Genomic DNA, 12,372 nt, shown 5'->3' with positions numbered 1-12,372 from the left:
CAACCGAACACACTTTAACTGATGTTTTGGGTTTGAAACGCGTCGCTTCTCGGCTGGTGCCAAAAACAGGCTGGTGCTTCATTCAAAAACAGCGTCGTGTTGATGCGGCCAAAGAGATGATTTCCAACGCAGATGGTGACCCCACATTAATCGAATGCATCATAACTGGTGATGAGGTGTGGATCTATGAATATGACGTCGAAACCGCACAACAATCGACCGAATGGCGCTTCGAAGGCGAGCCGTTGTTCTAAATTTTCATCCATTTTAAAAATCGCCGCACGAAAATTTTTCAACTTCTTTGTATAGACGCCAAACAAAAACTAATCGTACGATATGCGTCAAAATTTGACAGAATGTGTATAAAAGTGTTGCCAACGTTGAGAGAATAAAAGTTTACCGATTGGACAAGCGCGGGAATTTTAAAATGAAAATTCCGGTTCTTTTTTGACCATAAGGTATGGTTTTTTTACGCGGATTTCCGATGTTATGCGTATTTTACGCGAATTTTCGAAGTTACGCGGTTTTTTTACGCGGATTTCCGAAGTTCCCGTTTTAGTGGCCTTTTACGACATAGAACGGGAAACCAGTGGATCAATCATTATCAATGAAATTTTATCATAAGTAGATGAACATATTTTCGATGGTATGAAGCCAAAAATTATGTTGCTGCCTTTAAACACAACAGACAATATTCACGTCAAAATTCAATTCTAAACTGATCAATCACGATCGCGCCACGAGACGACCCCTGCAACTGGAATCTGCGTTCGATAGTTCGGAAAGCATCAGGCCTTAAAAACCAGTGCTCCCGGATGCACATCGAATCACATTGACCCCTAACGGACGGATGGTAATCCGAGGGATGTTGGACGGACAATTGTCCCACTAGGCCGCTTTCGCTGCCTATGATGATGATGCGATGGATATTAAAACCGGTATATGTATGTGACAGAACTGAAAGAAGAAAGCGAAAGAGAGAGAGGAGGAAGAAAGAAGAAAAACAAACGGTCACATACATTCTCCGATGGACATTTCCCTCTTGCCACCCCTGGAGAGAAAACGGCTCATAGATCTCCGTGGCTGGCAAGACAAGCCCTCAAAAGTGGACGTCGATTCCAGTCCGGTCCGGAGCCGCAACCGTGGAAAATGTAGTAGAGCGCAACGTTCGGACTCGGATCACTCACCTCAGCGGCGAGTTCAACAGACGGAACTTGGCTTACCAGCTTGTTGTTTTTGTTGTAATGTTTTGCTTATACGTTTTTTTTATTTGCTCTGTTGCCTCTCTTTCTATCGCCACTTACTCCGGTTGTGTCTCTCACTGTTTCTAACTTTTTTTCACTTCTTTCTCACTGTGCGGACACCCAAAGTGTTGTGAGTGCAGTTTCTGCCTGCCTGTTTGCTTATTGAACTCTTGCAATTATAATTGTTAGGAGCTTTTTAATGGTTGTTTCACCTACACTTTAGGTGGCTCCGATTTCAATGAACCTTGGCTCGCACGAGATCGCTGCTTCGTAGTGTTTAGCAAGTTTACCGAAAATACCGAACTTAGGAAGGTAGAAATAATCCATTTTATATGTTTCGCTTTTACACGTCTTTTGCTGTGCAGCAGCAGCAGCAGCAAAACGAAAGAAAAAGGTGTTAAGCAGTCCACCGAGCAAGCAGCCACACTGCTAATTACAAGCGCAAACGCAAGCCCGCACGGAATAGCGAAATAATCGGTTCAGTTTGGATGATTTCTCATCCTAAGCAAAACTGGCGAGCGGTGCGGTTGGTTTTTCGGTTCCGCGCAACAGATTCAATCAGCTGCAACCACGCTGCCGATGGACTCTTGACTTTGACGGGGGTCAGCGAGAATATTGACCCGAAATAGATGTCGTCCCCCTTGAAGTGATTCAAGATCACACCGAAGAACGTTTGCAATTCAAACCAGAACTCACCGATCGATGCGAACTCCTCGGGTGTTCGACCGCCGGCGATTAGCCACTTGCACCATTCTATGCTGAAACTGTCGGCAATCAGTCGCTCCGGAGACAGGAACTCATCCAGCAGCAGATTCAGATATTCCGACTGCCCGGTGACGGACAACTCCCGCCGGACACTGGCCGATGCGGCTTGCTTTTTCTTCTCCTTCGACTGTTCCGGCGAAGCGGACGACGGACTGTCGTCGTTAGCGCCGGAAATCGGTGTATTTCCGCCGCCGCCGAGCGGTGGTATTCCTTCGCCACTGCTTCCGCCTTCTCCGCTGGACGATGGATTGTAGAATTCCATTTTCACCTCACTTCACTTTGATATTGGCCAATATATTGCTATTCAATTTTTCACTTTCTCACGGTGACTCACATCGGTTCTTTTTCTTCGCGCAGGGATTGGATCACTTTGCACCAAACGGAAGGATAACACACTGCCTTCGTCATTCGTTTTCTGCCCACGGAAGAACAAAAAAACTCTCGCTTCCAAATATAGGCGAGCGTCACTCGGCGCACTGACACATTCATTCATTCATCCGTGAGGTGTCTCCTCGCCCTCTGGGGCTCGTGGTTTTATTTTTTATGATTACTATTACTTTTCGTTTTCTCATTTGCTTTCTTAGAATCACTTGGGAAATACAGCCGGGAAGCACCACCGCCGTCGTCGGTTCGCTGCACGATTCAAGTTCGATTCCATGGGATTCGTTCGCACATACGCACACACACACACACACACGTACACTCGCCGCTTGATCCACTCGGCACTCTGTAATTGGAAAGAGAAAACAGTATTCATTAGTATGTTATTGACGATAACGCAATGAATCAGCGAGTAAAATTACGTAATTGCGATAGAGAAATTCTTTCAGTCTAAGGAAGAATGCAACAAAAAAAAGAGATCAGAATAATCTTCGACAGGATCCATCATCACAAAACCATGACTAAAATAGTTTCATGATATCATGAAGCATGTCTTCTCATTTTTGATGATTTCATGAGCAAAATAATTAATATCATGAAAGGTTTCATCAGAAAACATGTTTATGTAGGGTCCGTTTTTCTGGCCCGAAGAAGCGAAAGACCTTAAGGTTAAAACCTTTATAATCGGAACAGAAAAAAAGCACGGTACCGGCATCGAATTTTTCATCATCGTGTTCAGATTTGGTGCCAGATTTCAATGAAACAAAAAATCACTTTGCATACTTTGTTTTTTTTCAAAAACGATCAAGACTGTCTTTTGAAAAAGGTCAAACATTTTTCATCATATTTATGGCTATAGTCGAAAAATCAAATGGCTATAGTCGAAAACTGACAAATCGCACAACATATTTGTTATATGAGTGATTTATACAAAATTAGTCAAGTTTTTCAATAAAAAAAATTGAAAGAAAAAATCCTAATCGAGACACCGAAAAAAATCGATTTTGAAAATTTGAAGTCGATTTGCAAAATAAAAACATTTTAGATTTTTGGTGGGTTCCCTACCTACACTGAGGTCTCTTTTTACGCGGGAGATACGTACCGCGTAATAAAAACCGCTCAAAAAAACCCGCGTAACTTCGGAAATGCATGAAACGTTCAGATCAGGTGTAATCTCAAAAAATTTTTTTTTTTCGTGTGAAAATCGACTTTAGGAGAAAATTTACCGCGTAACTTCAAAAATCCGCGTGAAAAAAAATCGTGACATGCAAAAAAAATGTCTTAGAAATGCATGAAACGTCCAGATCTGGTGTAATCTGAACATTTTTTGTCGTGAATACGACTTACTTTACTATGGGGCGCCTTTTCAAAATTTACCCTCTGAGAGAGTGATAAGTTTTTGATCGTGAATATCTTTTGTTGTATCTAACGAATCAACATAATTTTTGCTACATGCCATCGGAAATATGATCACAATTTTATGATAAAATTTTCAGTTGTGTGACATAATCTCAAATAACTCAAAATTAACTTTTCTGAAATGTTTGGTATAAACGAGTATCAAAGAGGATATTTCATAAGGCGCGTTTGCCTTTCTCGTATTTTTAAAGCTCATATCTCAGTGATCTGTGAAGGGATTTATATAATCTAACTACCAATAGAATCAAAATTTTTCAACTTAATCGTGTATAGCAAAAGCATTGAATTATTTCAATAGTACACTATTGAAAAACCTGTTTCATTTGACCCATGTCAACACCAGCCAATCAGAACACGTTCTGAGGAAGAGAACAAAATATCTGCTGCTGTACAACAAATCGATCGAGAAAAATGTTCCGAAAAGTGGTGAATATCGTAGTGAGTTCCTCAATTTGGTACTTTTGAATGCTAGAAACGAATCCCTACAGCATATTGATAGTTTCTTTCAATAAATTATGCAAATTCGAAATGAAATAATTGACATTAAAATTCTGTATGCGGCTATTTTTATAGCCGTTAGGACCGCCCATTAGTAAAAAAGCTACAGACGAAATCAGGTAGAAACAAGCCTCTCAACAAAAAGTGAAGCCTTCTTTGTTTTCGCGAAAAGTGTGCAAAATAGGAATGCTTGCATAATTCATACAATTGATCAACTAATTGATATTCGGAAGTGTTAAGGAACATGTCAGTTGTTTTCGTATTCACGACATCCAGTTATGTCTCTGACATTACCCACCCGCCTTTTTTTTTAAAAAATTTATGCATTAACGTAACTTGGGAACTCCGCGTAAAGAAAACCGTGTAACATAGGAAAGGATTTTTTTTTGCATATTAACAATTGAGAGGTTATTTTGAAAGTAATGTTGAATAATCTCAGCGTGTTTTTTTTTTGTGTGTACTGTTTCTTGGTAAAACTGTCTTGGAATCAGCGTTGCCAGGTCATTTTTCCAAAAATCTGTATTCGGCGCAAAAAATTATCTGTGCTATATCGGTATCAAAACCTCTTCTATATTAGTACCAGTAAAATGACACCAAGGCTCATTAAGGTGACAAAAAAAGGTCCCACGACAACCTTTCCTCAGTCTATTGCACCTAAAAATCTAAATCGGTATATATCTGTATGATCCGTGAATTATCGGTATCATATCGGAGTGCATATCTGTATTGCGGTATTGAGGTCAAAAATCTGTATAAATACCGAGAAATCGGTATACCTGGCAACGTTGCTTGGAATGACGTGGTATGTCATTTGTCGATCTGACAATTATGTCAAAAGCTTCCACTTTAAATGGTCCACCCTGTATTTTTATCAACTTATTTAACTGCTCAGTTATATAACTCTCTGGGGGGGGGGGTTGTCATGGTATTTCCATAGTCGCGAGCAAAACTGGGGTGGAATCATGTAAGGTAATTATCACCAAGTTCTGTCACCACTGCTGAAAGGCTAACATCACTATTAAACGTTGGCATTACGTAAGGTGATAGTCACCACGATTTAATCACCTTCATGTCAAAATGGAGGTGATAGCAATTTAGTTATCACTTTCAGTAGTGATTTGATTTTTTGAGAAGTGGCTTTATAAATTATTGTCCGTTAGGTGAATTTTAAGCCACTGATATAAAAATAACCTACCAATATTGGTCGGAGAGGATAATTTTTTAAATAAAATTCGTACTGATATTGTGTCAAAATTAAATACCAAAATGAAAAGTAACTTAGTTTATATAGTTTAAAGAGTTCATAAAATGAACGCTAGTATTTATCAATCAAACCAATTTATTTATGTTGTAATTATTATTTGAAGGAATATCATTGGGGTATCGTAGAGTCAAAGATAAATTGCTTTCTGGAAAAGTGATAAGTTTATGAATGTAGACATCTCCTGTTGCACATAACGTAACAACATAAAAAATCTATGCTAACATTTTCAGTAGAATCTAGGTCGTGACTTAGTGAGCGACATATCAGTCTCGTTCAACTGAACTAGTAAACAAATTAAACTGCGTTCTTAATTTTCTTCTTGTGAGTTGAACTAAATAAGGCAATATTTTTGGACAATTAGTTGCTGGAAATTCGTAATACCGGTGGGTAAAATTTCTAAAATGGAACTAGCATTTGAAAGCTCTTAAGTTTAAGTTTTATAAATTTTAATTATACCCGGTTTTAACCTAATTATGGTCTTATCGCCGGGTGTTTTGAAAGCTCTGTGAAATGCCATAATCGTAAATGAATGAAAACTATACAAGAAATTATTTAACGGATCTTTCTCATTCGAGAGGAATGCCATCCGTTGTGAAACATCTAGAAGATATAACAATTCATAATAATTATTTATAATTTATAAATTAATAATAATTTTATTCGTGTCATTTCAAAGCTAGCAAATTTATCCCAAAGAACTGACTGTGACATTGAAAAATAAAAATCGGCACTAAATTAAACCAACAAGTGAATTTTTTTATTTGTTTGTGCGCAGTTTGCCATACTCGCGGGGTAATTTTTTTCAACATTACTCTTCGATCCATACAAATCATCATTGATAAACATGACTCGAATTAATGAAAAGGATTGAAAACTGTAGGAATAGAAATTTAGATTTTAATAGATTATATGGGAATACGCCACTTTCATATGTTACACCTCCTTATATCAACGGTATACGCCACATTCATATTTTACTCCGGAAAAATTGACGTTTCTTGACAGGTGATAAATGGAGTGAAGTTGGCTCAATCACCGGTGATGGTGATAGTAAAAGTGATCACCTTCGGTGATTCCAAACATTCTGGTGATCACCTCTTTATCACCAGGAGGTGATAGTCACTTATCACCTTACATGATTCCACCCCTGGCTCTTTTTGCAATTCGTTTGAGAGTGCAACCAATAGGGGATGTTGCAAAAAAATACCATTCTGCGCTTAATTCATACTTTATCCCTATTAGTCACATCCACTCCGTGATCGATACAGAGAGCATTATAATTTTCCATTTCTATTTTTATAAGCGATCGATATTATGTGCTAACTTCTTTAGCTTGTAAGAAGTGTAAGTTAACTCCCACCCGCATCCGCCAAGCGGGGATACGCGCCCTGTAGCTCATCATCCAAAGCCTAGGAAAAATAATTGATTCATTGCAGTGACATATTCTATAAATTATTATTATGTTTATTATTTCCACTTTGTTATTTATTATTTATTGGTTATATTGATTGATTTGGGCAGCAGGCTACCGAGGAAACAATAGTAATTTATCAAACAAACAAGTATTTTCCTACTATTTATTCTACAGGGTCCGCCATGTAACTTTTTTTTTAAACATGCAATAAAACACAAACGGTTCATCCGATTTTAAAATTTATTTTTTATATTAAAGTACAATTGTGTTAATTGTGGAATATAATTTCATTCAAAGGCAGTCGGCTGGCCTTGCAGTACGCCATACGGTCGATCCAGTTTTGTAGTACATTTTCGATTGTATGCAGCTTTATTTCAGCTATGGTTGCCCGAATGTTGCCCTAACTGTTGGCTTGACTTGTCTCTGGCTTGTCCACATAACACTTATCTTTGACAGCCCCACCCCCCCATTGATAATAGTCTAACGGCGTCAAATCACAGCTCCGAGGCGGCCAAACGACATTCGAATTTCGACTGATAATTCGATCTTCGAAGACTGTGCACAGAAGATCGATCGTAGCGTTGGCTGTGTGGCACGGAGCGCCGTCTTGGTGGAACCAAATGGTGTCCAAGTCTTCCTCTTCAAGTAACGGGAAGAACCAATCGCTAATCATGGCGCGCCGTGGCGGCGGCTCCTGCCTCATTTTCGAAGAAAAATGGCCCAAATGCCGGCAGACCAAAATCCGCACCAAATCGTCACTCTCTGATGATGCATCGGCTTCTCCATGATAACGTACGGGTTTTCCGTCCCCCAGATGCGACAATTTTGCTTAGTAACATACCCGCCGAGATGAAAATGTGCCTCATCCGAGAAGATGATTTTTGGCAAGCCCAGTGTACACAACCTCAAGCGTATACACAACTATTTTCGTGAAGAGATGATTTAGTAAAATAGAGTAATCAGATGTGAAACGTTGAAAAAATCTGATAACTGAAAGGAAAAAAGAAACGTCTGCAATTGTCGCATTTTGCGACATGGAAGCAGGAACCCAGTGGATCTATTCTTGGTAGAGTTTATTTCCGCCGGTTTCCACATGGCATCTAGGCTGGTACTGTCCGAGAAACATTTGTGTGATATGCGCATTGTTTTGTCTAAGTGATCTAACGGATCGGAAACTTGGAAAGTATCTGTTAAGCATCGACTCATTTCTAGTGAGATATGAGTCCCATCTGCGGTAACATTTTCGTGTTCAATTTTCCAGTCTGTTCTCCCCGTGAGATACTGATCATATTTAAAAACTTGCTCAAGACGGCTCTACGTCTTAACAACGACTGAAACACAATTTACTACAAAATTGAAATATTGGTCTCGTTTGATTGTTATATTGGGAGCACAAATTAATTCGGTCGATTTTTTGGGGTCAAAAATGCATTATTTTTTATTGCATCCAAGTATCGTCCATCGCTAGTTATAACTTTTTCCTACGTCCCAGACAATTTTCGAATTTCATCTCGAAAAAATGTTTCGTCTTTTGAGGGTTTATGGCCAATTCTTGATTTCTGCGAAAGAAGTAAACCAATGACCTGCCAGATCGTGCTGCATTTATCGGAACAACCAGTAATCAGAAGGAGCACGGTCAGGTGAATACGGCGGGTGCGGCAAAATATTCCACTTGAGCGTTTCCAAATATTTTTTAGCGACTTTTGCGCTGCGAGACCGAGCGTTGTCATGCAGGAGAATGACTTTTATCGTGTCTTTGCTTATATTCCGGCCATTTTTCTCGTAATGCACGGTTCAAACGAGCCAATTGGAGCCCCTACCAGATGCACAACATGGGCAGAGCTTGAAATGCAAGCTCCTCTTGCGATTGACTCGGATCTTTATCGAGTAATGCCTCCAACTGTTTGTCTTCGATTTTTTTTGGTTGTTCAGAGCGAGGCCTGTCTTCAACGCTGAAATTTCCATTCTTGAAACGTCGAAACCATTCCGCAAATAAGTTATCAGTTCGAGCATTATCACCATAAACATTCACAAGCATTCTCTTCCCAATAAAACAGAAAACTAAAACTTCTCGTAAATGCTGCCTAAATTAACACAACATTGCTCTTAATTAACACAGTTAAAAACAAGTTTAAAAAAAACTCGAAATAATATGAACAGAGTATTAATAACGGATTTCTAAGCCTCTTGAAACTATCGACATCAGCTGTTACTGTTCGATATTCAATACAGTCAGAGCCATCTTTTGAAAACGGATCGAACTAACTTGTACTCCCAATATTTCCAAACTCTTCGGTACTTAACTGAGATGGAGTTGAGATTAGAGCCACTCGGTAAAGTTCTTTCATTTTTAATCTTGATGAAAATAACGAATATTCTCTCTTGATTTATGTCCTAAAATTTCACCAGTTATAAGCAAAAAAGAATTTATTCAGCAAAACTCTGAGCATGATTCAGTGTAGAAAGAGCTCCGGCGTAACAAACAACATTATTGACATGACATAAAACAATGACGAATTTACAGTACTTTTTCAGGCAGAAAAGTAGACGAAAAATATGAAAATAAGCTGACAGGTGTTTTTACAATAGGGATTACTCTATTGTCTGAAAGTTGATTTGACAGTGTAAAGTGGCGTCTCTACTCAGTAGTGTTTGGCAAATTATCATGATTGGGGTAACTTCACATCAAAACCAGTGTTACCAAAAAGATACCAACACAAGACAAATCACCCTTTTGTATCCAAACTTAACCGAAAGAATTTCAGATATGTCATTCTTATCAAAATCATCTAAGCCTGGCATTTCTGGCTCCACGCGGAACAGCTTGCGAAATTTGCGAACTCACCTATCTTCTCCGGGCTCGGGACAGACAAACAAAAGAAACCCTCGGAAAAAAATAGGCAAAAAGTATGCGGGAGGGACACACACATGTTATGGTAGATGGAAAAAATACTTCAATTAAATTATATCGAAAAATAATGCTCTGAGCCGGAGGAGCGTCCGATCGATGTGTGGTGCCTGCCAAAGGAAGAAAAGAAAAAAAAACCCTGCACCGAATCAGCCGGTCGGGTTCGCGGCGTTCTAACCGCTTGCTCGCGCTGCTCAACTCCGAATCAGCACAATTTTTTTTTTGGTTTCGTTGGTTTCTGTTCACCGGCGCAAGTACGCTCTACTGCCGTGCTGCGGCCGCAGGAGAGTTAGCAGCGCACACAAGGAGTAGTTCCATTAGACTTGAAAATCGACAAACGGAAGAATACGAAAAAGCAAACCGAAAAACTACAAGGTAAACTGTTTCGGGTTCTTCTTTTCCCCAGGTGTGCGAGAGTCGGGTAGTCTTTGCGTGTTGGGATCGATTGCCTGAAACGTTGCTTCGAGTTCGGAGAAGGTTTCTCGTTCGGACATAAGACACCGCATGGTTTGCTTGCTTGCTTACTTGCTAGTGCTTCCAATGCCGGTTAAATTGCTGCTCCTAAATATATGATCTCAGCAAATTCCCATTCGGGTAAGGCTCGTTGACCGTCGTCAACCGTTGTGCTTTGTCTACCCCCATTTCCCCCGGCCAGGACCAGTTGAGACAGCAAATAATTACTGAATGTACTGCTGAATCCACTGAATACCACTTGAGGCGTGGATGAAAATTTCTTGCCCAATGATGCCACCACAGTCCAATAGAACATTGTTTTTTTTGGTTTTATTAAATAATTACTTGGAACGAACAAAGTCACGGAGACTTGTTGACTCGAGCCATTTCAAATTACGTGTGGATCCCGACTGCAGAATTGTAACATGAGAAGAAGACGGCAGTTGTCGGATCTAAGTTGATATCTTCACTTTGGAAACACGCTTCATGAACGACGACCGCATGTACCGAACAGCAAATCGAGCAAATGAGTTTATTCTCGACAAGGTCATTCCGATCAATTATTGCTTATCTCATCACATGTACACGGTGGTGCGATCGAAATAAAGGACATTTCGAGACGAAAATGGTGCAAAAACACTACCTACGTCATGTCACACGCAACAGTGTATTTTTAGTTCACAGAACGAGATTTGTCATTGCCAAATATGTGCGAGAACGTGCTTTGTGCGGAACTTATGATGGAACCGAAATCCTTCAATCGATTTACGACGATTCCGCCGTCCTAGTCGACTTCCCAAATTGGTAACAACAGTTCACAGGAAAAAAAACATATTTTCAAACACCTGTAAATGCTACGGGGAAAAAATTATCATCTTCACATAATCTGGCAACACTCTTGCCTATCTCTTTCCGACGTTTCTTCTTCCCGTTCTGTTTTGACAACAAGATTTCCGTGCGATGGTCGGACGAACAGCGCACCAACACCAACGGTATTTCTGTTCGTTCTGCCTTACTTCTTCCTTCCTGTGCGGCACACAAAAACACACAAACACTGCTTTCCACCAGAGATCCAACAAACAGCAAGAAGACACCGCAGGCAGAATAGAACAGAACACCGAAAAAAAAACGCAAGAAAACGCCACACACCGATCACTCCTGGGCTGCTAGTTCCCTCCCCCCCTGTGCCCACAACACACCAGCACAAGGTTCAACACAGAGCAATTGCGGTTTTGCTCTTCGCACTAACCAATTTTACTCAATGAGTACGGCAAGAAGCGAAAATTTCTTTCGCATTGGGACACCCCGTTCAATGATTCTTTAGAAGAGCAAAAAAAAAAAATTTTCCTGGATCACAAAATATGGCCTCTACTCGGAAAATTCGGCAGTACGGAGGCCTTGAAAGCACAGAATCCTGCACACTCCACTCCACAGTGGCAGCAGCAGTAGTCACGTCACTTCACACTGGGCACCGCGATTCGTGCTGGGAGAAAATTTTCCACCGCACTATTTTCGTGAACAAAAAGCACGCGACGAAACCAGATGAAAACGAGTGCACATTTTTCAACACACATACACACGCACACGTCGTCGTCCACTTGTCGACCGATTCGAGTCCTTCTTCTGAGTTTACGTTTTCAGCAGTAGTAGCGCAAGAAAGGAGCCGTGCAGTGCTCGCTCTCACACACGCAAAACCACACTATCGCGATTACGACCGAATGACCGAACGGAGAAATACGCCTCGGTTGACGTCTCAAACAGTTCTGAACTGAACTGCTGCTGAACGAGCACCGATATGCTGAAGGGGATGCGATGATTGACCAACACACCGAAATACCCAACGGGAGTTCACTTGCTTGCTTGCTTGACATTAGATTTTTTATCGTGACGTCACAAATGAACAAAGATTCATCCTTGACAGTTCAGCGGTACTGTTTACTAACAAGCTTAAACAAAAATCGTGATACACATCTTAAACAATCGTCTATACACTTTGCAACTAATCACTTTTATTTAATAAATCTTA

General features: G+C 40.2%; 1 protein-coding gene across 10 annotated transcripts in view; it reads right to left on the bottom strand.

The window, feature by feature from the left end:
- LOC131426542 (E3 ubiquitin-protein ligase Ubr3) overlaps positions 1–12,131 on the bottom strand; it is a 97,160-nt gene extending 85,029 nt beyond the window's left edge. The window contains exons 1-2 of one of the 10 annotated variants that reach the window (XM_058589357.1): positions 11,192–12,131; positions 1,941–2,736 (exon numbers count right to left, since the gene is read on the bottom strand). In XM_058589357.1, coding sequence (XP_058445340.1) covers positions 1,941–2,271 — 331 coding nt within the window. In that variant the 5' untranslated portion in view covers positions 2,272–2,736; positions 11,192–12,131. Of the gene's footprint in view, positions 1–1,940; positions 2,737–9,830; positions 10,967–10,989; positions 11,163–11,191 lie in introns of those variants that run through there. The other 9 variants (XM_058589359.1, XM_058589358.1, XM_058589360.1 and 6 more) reach the window with 9 other exon arrangements.
- Between the last annotated feature and the right edge of the window lie 241 nt (positions 12,132–12,372).

This window comes from Malaya genurostris, chromosome 1 (assembly GCF_030247185.1).
Source record: "Malaya genurostris strain Urasoe2022 chromosome 1, Malgen_1.1, whole genome shotgun sequence".
In the NCBI taxonomy this organism is placed as follows: domain Eukaryota; kingdom Metazoa; phylum Arthropoda; class Insecta; order Diptera; family Culicidae; genus Malaya; species Malaya genurostris.
The sequence above is the reverse complement of the archived record's forward strand: the minus strand, read 5'-3'. Positions and strand labels throughout refer to the sequence as shown.